Source organism: Schistocerca americana, chromosome 4, assembly GCF_021461395.2.
Source record: "Schistocerca americana isolate TAMUIC-IGC-003095 chromosome 4, iqSchAmer2.1, whole genome shotgun sequence".
In the NCBI taxonomy this organism is placed as follows: domain Eukaryota; kingdom Metazoa; phylum Arthropoda; class Insecta; order Orthoptera; family Acrididae; genus Schistocerca; species Schistocerca americana.
In genome coordinates, this window is record NC_060122.1 from 831,785,640 (window position 1) to 831,804,159 (window position 18,520).

An 18,520-nucleotide genomic window follows, 5' to 3' on the forward strand; every position below is an offset into this window, starting at 1 on the left:
CTGAATCATTAATGAAATTGCTTTTCTACCTAGAAGGATGACTGACTTAAAGAACTGTTAAATGATATATTTAATTACCACATTATCTGGTATAAGGATAAGTAAAACAAAAAATTCAAGAATAACAATAACAAGAATAACACTTGCTGAACATCAAAATTAGAATCCCTCCAATGCCAATTGGAAAAAAAATGTAGGCCTGTGGTATCCTGCATTCAGTTAATTTTTGCTATAGCATTCCAAAACAGATACATCTGGCCCACTGATATCACAATTCTGTTGTACATTTCTTATCCATGAGATCTGTTTTTTTATTAGAGCACTTGCAAAGGTATTATTAAATAGTTTTAATTTGTTTCTCATATTGATCATTTCTGCAATTATCTCCAAGTGGGTCTTTTTGAAATTAACCAAGTCTACTGAAAAATATTCCCTATGGCTTAAAACATTAATTTGGCTATACTGATTGTCTATAAAGGGAAAGAAGCACAAGTTAAATTGTCTTTGTGTAGTGTGATCTTTGTTATGTATATTTTATATATTGAGTTGGTGCTTAAGTTTGTAGAGTTTTTGTTTTGCATGTTGGTATTCTGGTTGCTATAGGTTTGTTTGTCAACTGTCATCTTTTATTTGTAGTTCAGCATTGCTATTTGAGTTTAAATATTTTGGAGACAGTGAGTGGAGTTGTGAGCGCTAGAAAAAGGAGTGACAACTGGAGAAATTGGAACATTTTTGACATATTCATCTGTTTTGGTTCAATAGAGGGGTGACAGCAGCTGAGGCAGCCAGAAACATTTGCGTTTTGTATGGTGATAATGCCATTGGACAGAACATGGGAAGAAAATGGTTTATTCATTTTAAGGAGTACTGTTTTGATGTTAGTGACTGTCTATGTCCAGTAAGCCCTCGGGGGTTTGATGAAGATCGTTGAAAAGCATTAGTCCACAATGATCCATGTTAGTGTACTTGAGAATTGGCAAATTTGATGAACTGTGATAATTCCATGATCATGTGAAATTTGAATGCAGTGGGGAAGGTTCAAAAACTGGGTGTATGGATACTGCATGCTCTAAGTCAAAATCATAGAAATCAGCTGGTGGCCATATTTACACCTCTGCTTGCTCGTCATCAATTGACTCATGAACATCACTGACCATTGCTATCCTATATCATTACTAGTGACAATAAATAGTGTATTTATGTTAACACAAGGAAAAGGAAGGAAAGGCTGAGCTCAAACAAAGCAGCAACAACCCATACAAACACCTGCGCGCATCCACAAAAGATACTGTGGAACAGTGACGATGCGGTGTACTACGAGTTGCTTCCCTGAGGTGTAATCATCGCTGCTGACATTTACTGTCAACAATTGAGATCTATTGCAGATGCAATGCAAGAATAATAACTAGGAAGACTGCTGGAAGTGATGCTACTCCAAGATAATGCCTACCTGCATTCTGCTAGCCCGACAAAAAACACTGTAAATGAGTTGAGTTGAGAAGTCATTCCACAACCATCTTATTCACCTGATCATGCATCCTCAGATTTTCACTGTTTCTGGTCTCTGTCAAACAACCTTCAAGGAACCTCCTTTCCAGATGAAAATGCGCTCTGAACAAGACTTGACAAGTTTTTTGCCTCAAAACAATGCTATTTCTACAGTCGCAGAATCAAAAAGTTGCTCCAGCATTGGTGGACTGTTGTAAATAGTGAAGAAGAATATATCACTGATGAAAATTTCTGTGTTAACTTAGGTTATTGTATTCCGTTACAAAGTGGTAATATCATATATCACAAATACAATGTGTCTTACCTAAGTTACAATGTAGGAATTACAAGAGCAAAAAGAGATCAAGGATTTTTGCTCAGGCTATAACAATACGCTTCAATTCTATGGACTTTGTAACTTGTGATGTGGAATAATTGTTCTTTGTTATTTTATTGCTTTACATCTCTGTTCACAATTGGAAATGGCTAAGCTTGTAATTATTAGCATATTTTGTTCCTATACACATACTATAATTTGTATCTATTAACATCTATAAGTAATATCCTCATGTATAATTATCACTTGTTCCATATCCATTCAATTCTGTTGTATGCTTTGGACTGATGACCTCACTATTTGGTCCCCTGCCCCAAATCCATTAACAAACCAACCAACCAACCAACCTCTTGTATACTGATCAACAGAACACAAATTAATAAATAAGTAAAAACAAAAGAGATGTGTAGAGACTGATTCTTGCTAACCACGAGAAGCACAACAATATGCAAATTGCAATACAAATTGGTGCACGTTTTGACATTTAGAACGCAGACTACATTTGGTTATGTTCATGTGGCATCATTATGGCCAAAATATTGTTAAATTATGTGTTTTATAAGAGCATAGAATTAGTATTATTATAATTAGATTTATATTCATCAGGCTGGTATAAAGAGAAACATTTCTGACAAATACATTTATATTATGATGTGAGAGTGTGGCAGAAAAAGGAAGATAACTCATTAATTCCTTTGGAGGGTAGAGGAAACAAAGCATAATATGCTACAAAATAAACTAAAAACTAAAAACAAAAAACATTGTGAAGTGAAGCTACAACACTACTGCAGACTTTCATAGTTCAGACTTCTCTGACTTTTCAGTTGTGAAGAGAACATATGTAAATGTGGACATAGTTTTTCTATATATCCCTAGTCAGGACAGGTACAGATCCACGAGAAGGGGTGTGTTATGAGATTCCCCCCCCCCCCCCCCCCCCCTCACCCAGACCATTTTGCTAAATGGTTTACATTTTTATGTCTAACAACTTAAAATTTTGGAGAACAAAGAGCAGGAAAGCTATAAGTCTTGGTAAGGTCAAGGAACTTTAGAAAATTGCAAGTGACTGTTACTAAGGACACTTTTCAGTTGGTTGTCTGAGGGCTTACCCATGTGGATTAGCTTGTGGCCTGACAGGCAGTAGAAAACATGGCAGCTAGATAAAGGCACCCATGCATGGGCTGATCTAGCCTGCTGCAGACAACAAATTGGAAATGGTTCGAGAGCCCACAGCTGGAACTGGAAAATCAGAACAGATGGAACAAAACAAAACAGAAAAAAGTAACATAGACTGATTTCCCCAAACAGAAGTAAAAAAATGAGTGCACCTCCCCATTTACATGCTCACATAGCCAGAGTCTGCAGACCCTTCTTCACAATGGCAGTGCTTAGTAAATTTCTGGTAATTGTGAGTGCACATTTCGAGGAATGCTGCTGTTATATTTCTTAAATCAATTTGAGGACACATGAAGTTCTCAAATTTTCAGACTAATGCTTTAAAAACAATGTATTTTTCTGAATTGTAGTTTCTTGGAAATTATGTTAAAGTGATGTGCTAAACAGAAATGTAAACAAATTATTGTCATTATTACTACTATTGTTGTTGTTTTCATTTCTTCATTTTGCCCAACTAAGGACCATGTCAATTCAACTGTCTCTTTTTCTGAATTTTTTCTATCATCCAGTGCTCCTGCATTAGTTTCCAGTGTTGTTCGTTTCTCTCTTGGGTCCATGCCTTCCTTGTGCCTTCAGGCTTCAGCTTTTTCTGGAAACTTGTGTGTTAATATTTTTTTTTCTTTTGTGTAAGTGGCTGATGCTTCTGGATATCTTCAGGAAAAATGTTTAGTTCTCGCATTTAGTTTTTGACATGCTTATATAGTTCATGGTTGTTATAATTTCTCACTTGCAGTTTTCTTTGATGGGACCCAGGATTTATCCCAAAATCATTCTCTCTTTGATCTAAAGTTGCTTCATTAGACCTTTCTTGTTCATCGTAAGAGTTTCTGCCACAGGTAGATTCAATAACAGTGCAGTAATGCCTAATTTTGGAATTTAATGTATTATTCTCTTATTGTAGAAACCTTTAGCATGTAGGCCATTTTCATTTTGTTGACATGTGACACAAAGGCTTATTTCTCTGATACGTTAGGCTCCATCCACTCATCTAGGTATTCAAATTTTTCTGCTTAATCTTTCCTAGTTCTTCTGGTACTCATTTTATGTTTCTCACATAACAATAATTTTTACTATATTGATGCAATTTACCAAACTGGTATTATTTCATTGTAATTATTATTGAAATCCTAGGGATCTGTGGCACTTTAAAAGCAGGGGCAGGTGAGAGGAGATGAAGTACGTAACAAACTGTGACCCTCTCCCCCTCCCCCTTGCCCCCCCCCCCCCCCCCAACCCCCTCAATCTGTGCCTGATTGAGGAAATCCTCAAGGAGATAGAACATGTTGTAAGAGATCTGAGATCAGAACAAATCACTGTTTATTACATGCTCTGGTTTTCTTCACACTCATACTAAACTGATGAGGACACACCTGCCAATGTGGCATGGTGCAATTTGACTCCAGTTTGCTATCTTTTTTCTTCTTTTCTATGGGGAGGCTGCAGACTGTAGGTGGTCTCCCCTGCCCCTCTCTGGGTACCCTGTTGTTATGGGGCAGACGACAGGTGACACATGAAGCTGAGTGTGACTGCCTACTAGCAAGCATTTATTTACCTCACCATGTGGCGAGATTATTCTATCTGATGCCCAAAGTGTAGATATACTGCTTGGAACATTTGAGCTCAAAAAAGGCTCATGAAGATGGTTTTTAGGCCTTTGTAAATGCAAAAAAGGTGTTCACTTGATGTTTTATATTTCAAAGAAAAGCTTGGAAAATCTTATGTAGTACCAAAACATCACAAAAGCTCTTGTCTTGGTTATTGTAAATAATTAAAGGAATTACACTTGAAAACAGAGACTAGGTTTTTTAAGCCAATAACAGGTTTAGACGTAGATTTCTTAGACAGAGTGAGTGAAGTCATCTGGCTGTGTGTTGTAGTAATCATTTATAAGGGACCTAGGACCTTAGATGTTATAAGTTGGTCAAAGCAAAGAAAAGCTCAATCCCAGGCTGTGTGGGGCTTTTTCAACTTGCTGGGCCATTTGATGGCAAATGAACATGCATCAATGCATTTCAATAGCAGTGTCAGGGCAGTATGTTTGTTGTGGCATTTTAATGGACTTAGTGTTACATGTGACAACCTCAAAACTACATTTGATAATTAATCATGGCCACAGAAGGACAACATATTGAGGTCAGTATGCGGGAAATACAAAGTGTTTGTGAGTGAAGATACAGAAGTATGTGATACACTGACAAGCCAAAGTCACAGTAAGACACTGGATGTGACATTGGTTGTCTGCTGCTGAACCTGATGTGGTGCTTTTGCATCCGTAAGGGCTGGTGGAACTGGTTTCTGATGCCTCCCCCCCCCCCCCCCCCCCCCCCCCTCCTTCAAGCCAGTGGTGATCTGACTAACACTAGGCTGTAGATCAACAATATTTAAATGCTGTGCAGTTCCAAGAGCAGAGCAATTTCACGTGATAAAGTTGTGCCCTTTGGCGTCTGTTGGAATGTGCTTTGCAAATAACCTCCTTGAAACATTTGTTTTTTCAAGTATTTCAAAATATAGTGTGTTACATCTTGTCTTGCAAGTGGACACTATCTCCATAAAAAGGAAGCTTTATCATTTGAAACTGACAATGAGTAAGCTCTTATCACAGAGCTTTCTGTATTGGAGTATGATGTATCTGCTGTCCACATCCAACCTTAAAGAAGGAATAATAAAATACAGAATGAAATGGCAGGAATATGTGACAAGAATTGATCTAGAATTTCAAGGATGTTACTAGAGCACTAGCTAAAACACACAGAAAGGAACTCTGGATGGCAGAGTAAAAGATTCCTGATCCAAGACCTTTGAGGGCAAAACAAATTAATCATTGATGACATGTCAATGCTTTTCCAAGCAGGTTGGGCATAGGCAAAGAATCTCATCAATTACTGGCTGTGGGATCCCATTTGGAGGGCAGATACTCACGACACTGCACTGTCTATATCTAGGATCTGTTAGTGCTAAATAGGATGTGTTTCACTAATGTGACGGCATCAGTTGCCATACTGGAGTACAACCCAGCTAACACTGATGGTGCTGGGACCAATTATCAGCCTACAGTCCAAATCAGCCATCCAAGGGGTGACAATATGACCTAAAACAATAGGTGTGTCACTACAACCATTTATTTATTAACATTAAGAAAGAGCTGTTTTATGCTGAGAGGTAAATTTTTTTTCTCCCTCTGACAATGAAATCGCACAGTAGTGCTGAAGGTTTATGATTGTATCAATGTATCGACAATCCTAAAGTTTTAATCATGTGATACATTGGTAATCTTGGTGTGCTCACCATCTTGGGCAGTAAGGTTCTGGTATCCCTCTCCTTAGTTGTCTGGGAAGGAAAAACAAAACTGGCTGGAAAATATTTACAATGAGACTGACGCAGGACTGAACCTTGTAAATGGACTGTAGAGAAAATCCTGGAAGTGGTCACCATTGACATCAATGCAGCACTGTGCCAGGTTTATCAAACTGTGAGACACGTGGAGCAGCTCTGCCTGAGGGATCAACATTAGCATTTTCAGTATTCTGTTGTAGCTCTTCCACTGTGTGAGAATTATTCGAGTGCAACCGACCTTTCAATTGCCCCATGGGTAAAAATCACCCAGAGAGTGGTCAGGCAAATGGGGTGTCTAGCAGATTGTACTGCCTCTGCTGACTGTCCTCTCCTCACCAAACACCTCATGACTGATGACAAAGCAGTGTATGCTGTTGCTCTGTCTTGCTGAAAATGTCCAAATGATCGCTCATCTTCTTTGAGTTGATCCCCACGTGGACTAAACAGTTTCCGAATATACCTGTTAATGTTAACTGTTTGGTGAAAGTATGTTGTTACAATGCAAGACTCCTGACACTACATACCAAACACCAATCTCGAGATTATCTAATGGCTCTTCAGAGAGGGAATTCTCTGATGCATAATGGCACATGATATATAAGTTGGTGTATGCTGAGAGGGTGACCAGACTGGATCTGGAGAAATGTAAAACTTAAGATTTAAAAGTTCTGATTCCACTTGGTTCAGAAACCAATGGCAGAACTCAACATGCAAAAGTTCATTCATACATTGTAACTCATGTATGTGTACTGATGCTGGTCCCTTTTGATAATTCTCACTTGCATACATAGATGGTTTTGAGATTTTGTTAGGCTTTGTTCCAGGATTTCCTTCACTTGAGCAATGTTTTCTGGTGTTTGGATTGTTTTCAGATAGTTACAGTTTTTATTCGCTACAGAGCCCATTTCATGGTATTTTGCTATTAAGTTTTGTTTGTCACATTTTACTGGAGGTTTTGGCAAAACACTGAGAGTCTGAAACTATTGCAAAAAAAAAAAAAAAAAAAAATGCTGCAGGCTTTTGCTAGAATTACACTTCACATAACACTTGACAATGAACACATGCTGTTTTATCGTGAGCATCATTTTGTGTTGTGTCAGTCTTATAAATGTTTTCTGGGCCAGTGTTATTTTGCCCACCCTGGGTGTGGCCTTAAAAGAAGCTTGTGCCACACAGGATAGCTTCACATTTGCAAATACGAGACCACAAATATTGGTGAAGCAAGGTATATTAAGTGGTGCTAAGTGCGAGGGAGCCAGGCTTTGGCAGGGTGGTGTGAACAGGATTTTGGCAGTGGAGCAGTACTGACTATGGTGCGAGCCAGGCTTTCACACGGGACTGGTGGAGTGGTACTGACTGTGGTGTGACCCGGACTTTGGTAGGGGACTGGTGGAGCAGTACTGACTGTGGTGCGAGCCAGGCTTTGACAGGGAGTGGTGCAGCAGTACTGACTGTGGTGCGAGCCAGGCTTTGACAGGGAGTGGTGCAGCGGTACTGACTGTGGTGCGAGCCAGGCTTTGACAGGGAGTGGTGCAGCGGTACTGACTGTGGTGCGAGCCAGGCTTTGACAGGGAGTGGTGCAGCGGTACTGACTGTGGTGCGAGCCAGGCTTTGACAGGGAGTGGTGCAGCGGTACTGACTGTGGTGCGAGCCAAGCTTTGACAGGGAGTGGTGCAGCGGTACTGACTGTGGTGCGAGCCAGGCTTTGACAGGGAGTGGTGCAGCAGTACTGACTGTGGTGCGAGCCAGGCTTTGACAGGGAGTGGTGCAGCGGTACTGACTGTGGTGCGAGCCAGGCTTTGACAGGGAGTGGTGCAGCGGTACTGACTGTGGTGCGAGCCAGGCTTTGACAGGGAGTGGTGCAGCGGTACTGACTGTGGTGCGAGCCAGGCTTTGACAGGGAGTGGTGCAGCGGTACTGACTGTGGTGCGAGCCAAGCTTTGACAGGGAGTGGTGCAGCGGTACTGACTGTGGTGCGAGCCAGGCTTTGACAGGGAGTGGTGCAGCGGTACTGACTGTGGTGCGAGCCAGGCTTTGACAGGGAGTGGTGCAGCGGTACTGACTGTGGTGCGAGCCAAGCTTTGACAGGGAGTGGTGCAGCGGTACTGACTGTGGTGCGAGCCAGGCTTTGACAGGGAGTGGTGCAGCAGTACTGACTGTGGTGCGAGCCAGGCTTTGACAGGGAGTGGTGCAGCGGTACTGACTGTGGTGCGAGCCAGGCTTTGACAGGGAGTGGTGCAGCGGTACTGACTGTGGTGCGAGCCAGGCTTTGACAGGGAGTGGTGCAGCGGTACTGACTGTGGTGCGAGCCAGGCTTTGACAGGGAGTGGTGCAGCGGTACTGACTGTGGTGCGAGCCAAGCTTTGACAGGGAGTGGTGCAGCGGTACTGACTGTGGTGCGAGCCAGGCTTTGACAGGGAGTGGTGCAGCAGTACTGACTGTGGTGCGAGCCAGGCTTTGACAGGGAGTGGTGCAGCGGTACTGACTGTGGTGCGAGCCAGGCTTTGACAGGGAGTGGTGCAGCGGTACTGACTGTGGTGCGAGCCAGGCTTTGACAGGGAGTGGTGCAGCGGTACTGACTGTGGTGCGAGCCAGGCTTTGACAGGGAGTGGTGCAGCGGTACTGACTGTGGTGCGAGCCAGGCTTTGACAGGGAGTGGTGCAGCGGTACTGACTGTGGTGCGAGCCAGGCTTTGACAGGGAGTGGTGCAGCGGTACTGACTGTGGTGCGAGCCAGGCTTTGACAGGGAGTGGTGCAGCGGTACTGACTGTGGTGCGAGCCAGGCTTTGACAGGGAGTGGTGCAGCGGTACTGACTGTGGTGCGAGCCAAGCTTTGACAGGGAGTGGTGCAGCGGTACTGACTGTGGTGCGAGCCAGGCTTTGACAGGGAGTGGTGCAGCAGTACTGACTGTGGTGCGAGCCAGGCTTTGACAGGGAGTGGTGCAGCGGTACTGACTGTGGTGCGAGCCAAGCTTTGACAGGGAGTGGTGCAGCGGTACTGACTGTGGTGCGAGCCAAGCTTTGACAGGGAGTGGTGCAGCGGTACTGACTGTGGTGCGAGCCAGGCTTTGACAGGGAGTGGTGCAGCAGTACTGACTGTGGTGCGAGCCAGGCTTTGACAGGGAGTGGTGCAGCGGTACTGACTGTGGTGCGAGCCAGGCTTTGACAGGGAGTGGTGCAGCGGTACTGACTGTGGTGCGAGCCAGGCTTTGACAGGGAGTGGTGCAGCGGTACTGACTGTGGTGCGAGCCAGGCTTTGACAGGGAGTGGTGCAGCGGTACTGACTGTGGTGCGAGCCAGGCTTTGACAGGGAGTGGTGCAGCGGTACTGACTGTGGTGCGAGCCAGGCTTTGACAGGGAGTGGTGCAGCGGTACTGACTGTGGTGCGAGCCAGGCTTTGACAGGGAGTGGTGCAGCGGTACTGACTGTGGTGCGAGCCAAGCTTTGACAGGGAGTGGTGCAGCGGTACTGACTGTGGTGCGAGCCGGGCTCCTGCTTGATGCCGTTCTTGTCGGTGTCGCCGGCCTTGTCTGCAGCCTTATGGTCCCCGGTGCCGTTGCCACCCTTGTGGTCGCCGGTGGACGCCTCTTGCTTCGCCTTGCGCTGTAGCTTCTTCATCTTGGCCCGCTGGTTCTGGAACCACACCTGCACCACCCGCACGCTGAGCCCCGTCTCCTTCGCCAAGGCCTCACGCACCTGTAACAGCCGACGACCAACTTTACCTCACTGTCTCGACCAAGGAAATAGTTGCTGACACCCAGTGGCGACTTTATTTGCCGGATTTAAAGCAGTTGTGTTCCGATAGCTAGCGGGATTGACTGCTCTTGTAACTTAAAACTGTATGCTGGTCTAAGAGTCGAACTCGTGACGTTTGCCTTTTGTGGGCAAGTGCTCTACCGAGTGCGCTACCCAAGCATGACTCACGATCCATCCTCACAGCTTTACTTTCGCCAGTAATTCATCTTCTGCCTTCCAAACTTCACAGAAGTTCTCCTCCAAAACCTGCAGGACTGGTACTCCTGGAAGAAAGGATATTGTCGACACATGGCCTAGCGACTGCCTAGGGGATGTTTCCAGAATTAATTTTTGTATTCTGCAGGAGAGTGTGCGCTGATACGAGACTCGTTGCGATGACAGGTTGAGAGTCGTGCTTGGGTAGCTCAGACGGGAGAGCACTTTCCTGTGAAATGCAAAGGTCTCGAGTTCGAGTCTCAGTCTGGCACACAGTTTTAATGTACCAGGAAGCTTCATCGCCTATTAGTTTCTACAGCACACTGTCAGTACTTTCCTAAGAGCCACGGTGCAATGACTGATGGGATATAAGTCGAACGGCCTCAGTCGGTAGTGAACGCTTTTCGGCACAGCCTCAACTATAGTTAGCAGATTATAGTTTTTTCAGAGAGTCTTCATAATGTGCGTAATGCACGGAGTTTGAGATCACGTAAGTGTTATAGTTATTTCAGTTCAAAATGGTTTAAATACAATAAAGCTACTCTTTGCTACAAAATGTGCAACAATTCATGCATTAAAAAAAATCGCCAGGATGAATATTACTAAATATCAGGACCCTCTTTAGGTTGTTCATGTTTCCTTCGGTGTAGGCAGCAGCTCGCTCCCTAGACTGAGCAAGCGATAGTAGTAGAATTTTCTGCTGGTTTTCAATGTCACATCACTTTAAAACATTTAGTATCATTTTGCGAGCTTGGCTCCGAGTCACAGTGCTTTTATTTACGGACAGCAACGGAAGCTGTTGAAGATGTCAACCTCGGTGAAGCAGCATCAGCCTCGTCACTCATTTTCAAAATAAGCACAAATCGCAAATCGGCCCACTATCAAACATTGTTGGAAAATGACGATGGTGGCGACTAGAAACAAGTGAACATCGTTTCGAAGTCATACACAGTCTTTCAACTTTTAACGAAATAACGACTTCTACCACTCGCTGTACCATAGCTCTTTAGAAAAAAAACATAACCAAGTTAACGTTATAATTATAGTAAAAGCTATTTTTACATTCGCAAATTTTACGTTTACACGCCATTAAGTACGTTATTTTCTTTTGGTCGCTTCGTAAGCAATATTCTCCTACTTAATTGTTTTCATGACGTTAAAAATTTCGTGCGGATATTTCTCAAATTCTGCTCTTTTGAACCATTAGCATAAGCTTCAGTATCGATTTTCAAATCGATATGTATGGGAACTATATAATTTTCCCGCTCACGAAAACCTGTAGGATAATTAAGTTAATGCATAAGACCGTACAGTTCGTTTCAGTTTAAGTACCCAATGGAACACAAGGAGTTAGTACTTAGGAGGATGCATCAACTAAATCACTTTGAGTTGTATGAAAAATATAAGTGGGATTTTAGGGACACTTTCAAAATGTTTCCACAATGTTTTGACCCCTGATTGTACTCTAAATAGCAATCAGTCATCAAAACAGCACCTGAATTTGTTTTCCGCTTAGAAGCAAGCCATGTAATGCGCAAAACAATAAGCAAGAAAGATTTGCTTTAAACTTGGCGTGATTAGTCAGCGCTAATTTCGCAACCTTCTCATTGACGAGTTGTTATACACTCTTTAGTTTGTTTGTCATAGCTTTAACAAAATTACTTCACTTTTCAGTTGCGTCTTTATATCATTCGGAATTCATATGCATTTTTGCAGATTCGTGAAACTTTTTTAAAATTTGTGAATGGACGGCTCATAATTGCGTGATAATGTATGCGGCCGAAAAAGAGCACACAACTTCCAAAGTGCACCCTTAACTTCTTTAGAATATAATGACAGCCGGTGCAATCGAAATGTTCTATTTATGCCACCAGCGTCATTTTTTAAAATTGGATTTTTATCAGGTTGCCATGGATTCAATAAAAGCTTATACTTCAGGGGATAGTAAATCTCGTTCTCTTTCAACATAGTTTCCGACATTGTAAATAGTGACCAGGAGACTGGCTCTCGAACAGCACGCAGGAAAAACGAGCACTTAAATTTTTCCGTGCGAGCCCTGATTTCTCTTATTTTATCTTGATGATGATTTCTCCCTATGTAGGTGGGTGCCAACAGAATGTTTTCGCAATCGGAGGAGAACTGGGCGGGTACTGACTGACAATAATGGGACTATACTCTTACAGCAAGCACTTTGTTATGAAGGTCATTGCAAATTTTGGTGATAAACATCTTAGTAAATTAGCTTACTACGCCTATTTTCACTCATTGCTTGCATGTGGCATCATATTTTGGGGTAATTCATCACTGAGGAATAAAGTATTTATTGCACAAAAGCGTGTAATCAGAAAAATAGCTGAAGTCCACCCAAGATCATCCTGCAGACATTTATTTAAGGATGTAGGGATATTCACAGTAGCTTCTCAGTATATATACTCTCTTATGAAATTTGTTATTAACAACCAAACCCAATTCAAAAGTAATAGCAGTGTGCATAACTACAATACTAGGAGAAAGGATGATCTTCACTATTCAAGATTAAATCTAACTTTGGCACAGAAAGGGGTGAATTATACTGCCACTAAAGTCTTTGGTCACTTACCAAATAGTATCAAAAGTCTGACAGATAACCAACAAGTAATTAAGAAGACATTAAAAGAATTTCTGAATGACAACTCCTTCTACTCCATAGAGGAATTTTCAGATATAAATTAAGAAAAAAAAGAAAAACACCAAACAAAAAAATTATAAAAAAAATTAAAAAAACAAAAAATAAAAAAGTTGTTATATTAACTTAATTATGTTGTTAAATTACCTTAATTATGTCATGTATTGGAAAATTTGACTCGTTCCACATCATTACGAAATATCGTATTCATGATCCATGGAACTAGTATTAATCTAATCTAATCTAATCTAATCCAATGGCCGAAGAATAAAGGCTACGCCCACAGCGGCCAGAGTTATCAACCCATAAAAATAGAAATAAGCTCAGACACTGTGCACCTCTGTATAAACAATAATAATTTTGTACCATAGATAATATTGGTACAGAAACAAAACAAGTAGAGAGGCGCTCTTCAACTGATGAATTTTTATATGTTCACCCTTTGTCTCAATAAGTGATAGCAGGTGGACGTACTACGAGTTTCGCCGAGTTAATATTGTTAAAAAAATGTGTATTCCAATTGTACGTTAAAAAGTGTTATAGAAAGTTATCAAGATAGCAAAGTTTATTCGCACAGTCATATTCTGTTCATTATTCTGTGACGCGCCGAGAATCCTTCATCAATAGGATCGAAGCTAACAAGAAGAATTTGCGTGAGCAGAGGAGGGGCGATCCGGAACTAGTATTGTCATGCCAATCTCCATGCACAATACCTGTAACAAGAAAAGATGTACGTAAATTTACGAATGTTAATCTAATAATGTATTAAGGATTGAAGGTCTGTTGATATTAATGCCAGCTAAAGTTCACTCAGGATATGAGTACTTTCCAATTTCTTTCATTTATTCATTCAAAATTTCTTTTTTAATGATTTAAGCAGCAATTTTTAATCAGTTTCCATTATACATTATATTTTATGCACGGCCCCCTCATCTCCTATTCCCCTCAGCAACTATTCATACTAAAACCGAGTATCCTAATTTAAACAATTCTGGCATTCATGTGTTTAAAAGTGATTTTTTGTCTAAAGTAAAAGGAGTAGCAAAAATTAAAGTAAGAGTAAAATTTGGATGCTTTGTTTATGGACTACTTCAAGGGAAATTTTTAAGGTAGGAAGTTTAAGTACAAAAATTTAAAGATCAATCAATAGGAAAGTGAAAACCTTAATTATTTAAAAGCTAAAGTGAAGTTAGACAGGTTTTTGCTAAAGTATCCTTAGTTTATTATAAAATAGTTTTGTAGGATTACAGCGCAAGATTGTGTAAATATTATTGCCAATCATACCTGGTTCACAAGTGATTAAAGTACAGGTACATAAAAGTCTTTAATGAACCGATTTACAGTAGTACTGTTAGAAGTGAAGTTAAGCACATTTTCAATGATAGTGTACTTTTGGTACCTATCAGGAATCGTTCCTTTTGAAGTTAATTAAACCCAGTGTTGCATTTTATTGCCTTGCAAAGTAATTTAAGTGAATGATTAGCTTTTAGAGATAGTTTTTACTTTTGAAATAATCAAATAACTTTGGCTAGTGAAACTATACCAGTTTATGGGTCCCCATCATATTCTCCTCCTATTAAGAAAAAAATGAACTATTACTGTTACTAAAGAAAATTGCTATATCCAGAGGAGCTTGAACAGTGTATTTATGATATAGTTCATCTTTATTTGTGTTATTCATGTCAGTCAAGATGTTCAAAATTAGTTCTGGACTTCATGCAGTGATGTTTCAGTATTTTGATTAACTAAGTTTTGGAGACGGGGTACTGGCAGAATTGAAGCTGTGAGGGCGGGTCGTGAGTCGTGCTTGGGTAGCTCAGATGGTAGAGCACTTGCCCATGAAAGGCAAAGGTCCCGAGTACGAGTCTCGGTCCGGCATACACTTTTAACCTGGCAGAAAGTTTCAAGTAATACTACTGATTGTGGCCGTCATTAGTATGAGCTGGATGTAATTTTGCTCCCCTTACTCTACTGGTGTATGTGTTATTGGTAACTGCTGCTACACGCAATACAGGGTGCACTATGTCAGTTTCTATCCTGTTTGCTATTCAAAGGGAAATCTCAAAAAAAGTAACTTCAATAACTAATATCCAAATTTCTCAAATATATGTTTCCAAATTAATGTGCCTAATTAGGCTGGCGACCTTCATGTTTTTTTCATTCACTTATAATTTTAGCACTTCTGTTAACTCCTAAGGTTAAGGCCCGTTCGGTTTTACTTTTAACTTCACAAAATTCACAGTTGTGGTCTGATACCCCTTTTCATTAGACACACGCACGGTCGAACTTTGAAATCCTCTCTGAGGGTAACATTAGCGTGTTTCACGCATTGTGCGATTTGCAGGGGGGGATGGGGGGGATTTCCCCCCCTCTGCATCAGACCATCCCCTCCTCTGGTTTTAGTTTATGCATCCCAACCTGGGATGTCTATTTCCCACGCACTGGAGTAAAACTTTACATATAATTTAAATTAGTGGAGCCGAATACTGAAAGTTTTTAATAAGTCTTACTATTAGTACTATTAATGTGTTTCAGTTTTCTATCATCAGAATAAGTACAGCTTTTCACAAATGTGCCTCTACTTTTGGAATTCCCCTCGTATACCTGTATGTAGATGATTTTGTAAATAAGCTTTACCTATAATGTACTTTTAAAGATATAACAAGGGATGGCTTTTCTGATAGTGCATACGCGTGAATAGTGAGTTTCGGCATTAACATCTACTTATAAATAGCTGTTTAACCATGCGTAACGCCACGGTCCAAGCTAGTAACATATATAATTCTACTAACCCCCTAAGACATCCCCCCCCTCCCCCACTGGTAAAAACACAAATCGTACCCTGGTTTCACGGCACGTTAGTGTCATAACCTTACCATGCACCAAGACATCATCAGCAAACAATCGCAGATTGCCCACGCTGTCCGCCAAATCATTTATGTATATAGAGAATAACAACATTCATATCACACTTCCTTGGGGCAATCCTGACCACGCCCTTGTCTGTGATGAACACTCTCCGTCGAGGGCAACATAGTGAGTTCTATTTTTTGAGAAGTCTTCGAGCCACTTACATATCTGTGAACTTATTCCACACGCTCTTACCTTCGCTAACAGCCTGCAATGGGGAACCGTGTCAAACGCTTTTCGGAAATCTAGAAATATGGGCTCTGCCTGTTGCCCTTCATCCATAGTTCTCAGTACATCATGTGAGAAAAGGGCAAGCTGAGTTTCGTACGAGCTATGCTTTCTACAACCACGCTGATTCGTGGACATGAGCTTCTCAGTCTCAAGAAAGTTTATTATATTCGAACTCTATTTACTATGCTTTTACACTGAACAATGCACAAAATTCTAAGTAAACCACATTGCGTGCACCACTGCAGACTTACAAATCGTTGCTGATTGTGGAAAAATTGAGTCGCTCTATATGTACCTGTTGGGTTTCGTGAAAGCTCACTTCAGAGACTTTCATGCTCAAGTGCGGTCCTTGTTTGCAGTAGTGATTATGAAATAAAGTAAACGAAAGCTGTTGTGTAACAATTACTCGATGAGCACCATCCACTGTTAAATCCCATAGGTTGGTAGTAGCTCCAACGACGATGACTTTCTACTTCTACCAACAAGTACCGTACCCATCAGCGGCCGCACGAACGAGTAAGTGCCGTACAGTAGAGATAAGAGCCTCTATGCCAAACGAAAAGAAATGTAACACAATATGCTACTTAAAATTAACGTCTGAAAATTGTTAATTATTATTTGCATTTTGAAGAAATAAGCTTTTGTAGCGCAGTTGTTTTGTAACACCAATAGCCATTTGATGTTTATGAAGATGTGCGCACCTAGTAACGTGCGAACTCAAGGATGACTTCTTCGTTCTCTATAAAGGCAACATTCCCGTGGATATCCTTTTAAACTGGACCGCGTATACATGTAGCAGTTTCATAACTCGGTCGATCGGAATGTTGATTTCCCTTTGTTGTTCCTTATTAGTAATTTCCGGAGTCAGTTGACATGTAATCGTTATTTTCTTGTGAGCTACGCAATGTTCACAAGTACTAAAATCCCCAATATTCCGGATATATAAGTGTAAATTTAATTTCGCATTTTTCTTCGCATAGGTACCGAACTGTATTTCATTTTTCAAGGATGATTTTATTTTAAGACAGTACTTCATTTTTTATCTGTTTGCCTTTTAGGTCAGTTTCTTCTTATCCAGCTTTTATCGCCTCATTGCACCATTTTAGTCAGTCATTTTCTGGTCAACTCCTCTAACTGGTTTTCTTTCCAAATTGCCCACTATATTTTTATTCGTTTCGATCTGTTTTGTCGTTCCTCATACGTAAAAACCCTTTTGGTGTTTGTCGTTTGTCTATTTTTGTTTTAAATCTTATGTTTATGTTTCTCAGTTTCTTTAAATTTTCCGTTTTGTTTTGCAAACCGTCCAGAGTTAATTCTAGCTCTTTCATATCGTCCCTGAAATCCTTTATCCATCCTACTTGTTGCTGCACGTTCCAAAGTTACTGTGTGAGTTTTCTTGGTAATCTGGCTTCTGGTGTCATAATACTGTGACAAAAAAGATATTCTTTTTTCGTATAGTATTTGTAACGAGCGCTAGTCCACTGAAACCCATTTCATTTGCCACTGTCCATTTTTTTTGTATTTCTTATTTATGCATGTTCTAGCTATTCTTCATTCTAATTTTATGATTTTGTGGATTCTATTTTTCTGGGTGACTCTGAAGAGAGTTTCACTTCCGTGTGTTACCTGTGGTTGAAGCACCGTCCTGTATTGTTTTAATTTGATTTTGATCGATAGAAAATTTTTTACTGTATGTAGACCAGGTTAATTTTTGAGTTTTTATCATATCGTTAGTTCTTTGTTGCCATGCAGGTTTCTCGTCCAAGTTGGATATTATAACTTCTCCCACATATTTAAATTATTTCGCTGTTTTTGCTTTCCTGTTATTTACTGTTACGTGGTTGATTACTAGTGGATCTGCTAGCATTCTCTCAGTCTTTTCGAACGATATCTATAGTCCTATTTTCTGTACTATATTTTGTAGGGATGTTATTTGATTTCTGGCTTCTCGTATGTTATTAGCTATTAACGCTAAGTCAGCTGCGACTACCAAGCAATTTAAGTTTATTTGATCTTTCTTGGTTCCAATTCTTATGTTTTTAGGACTTTCCTCGTACCATTCGCTCATCACGCACTCCAGAACGCAGGTGAAAAGCAATGGCGATAAACCATTTCCTTGTCTCAATCCTGTATTAATCGTAAATGGCTCGGACATTTCTCCTCTGAACTTTAGTTCAGTTTTGGTATTTGTTAGGATTAAGTTTATCATTTTTATTAATTTTGGACGGAGACTGAAATTCTTTAGTATCTTCACCACTAAAGAACTGTGGATACAATCATAAGCTTTATTACACAATTCTTCTTCTTCTTCTTCTTCTTCTTCTTCTTCTTCTTCTGTAGTGGTCAATCCAAGGATTGGTCTGAAACAGCTACAATGGCAGCCTGTCTCCATTCTGTGCGTCTTTCAGCTTTTCTCTTCATTGCTTTAT

The 18,520-nt window shown here is 40.8% G+C and overlaps 1 protein-coding gene across 1 annotated transcript in view; it reads right to left on the minus strand.

The window, feature by feature from the left end:
* LOC124613838 (LIM homeobox transcription factor 1-beta-like) overlaps positions 1–18,520 on the minus strand; it is a 123,939-nt gene that overhangs the window by 6,329 nt on the left and 99,090 nt on the right. Inside the window, exon 5 of the mRNA XM_047142561.1 lies at positions 9,808–10,030. Coding sequence (XP_046998517.1) covers positions 9,808–10,030 — 223 coding nt within the window. The remainder of the gene's footprint in view (positions 1–9,807; positions 10,031–18,520) is intronic.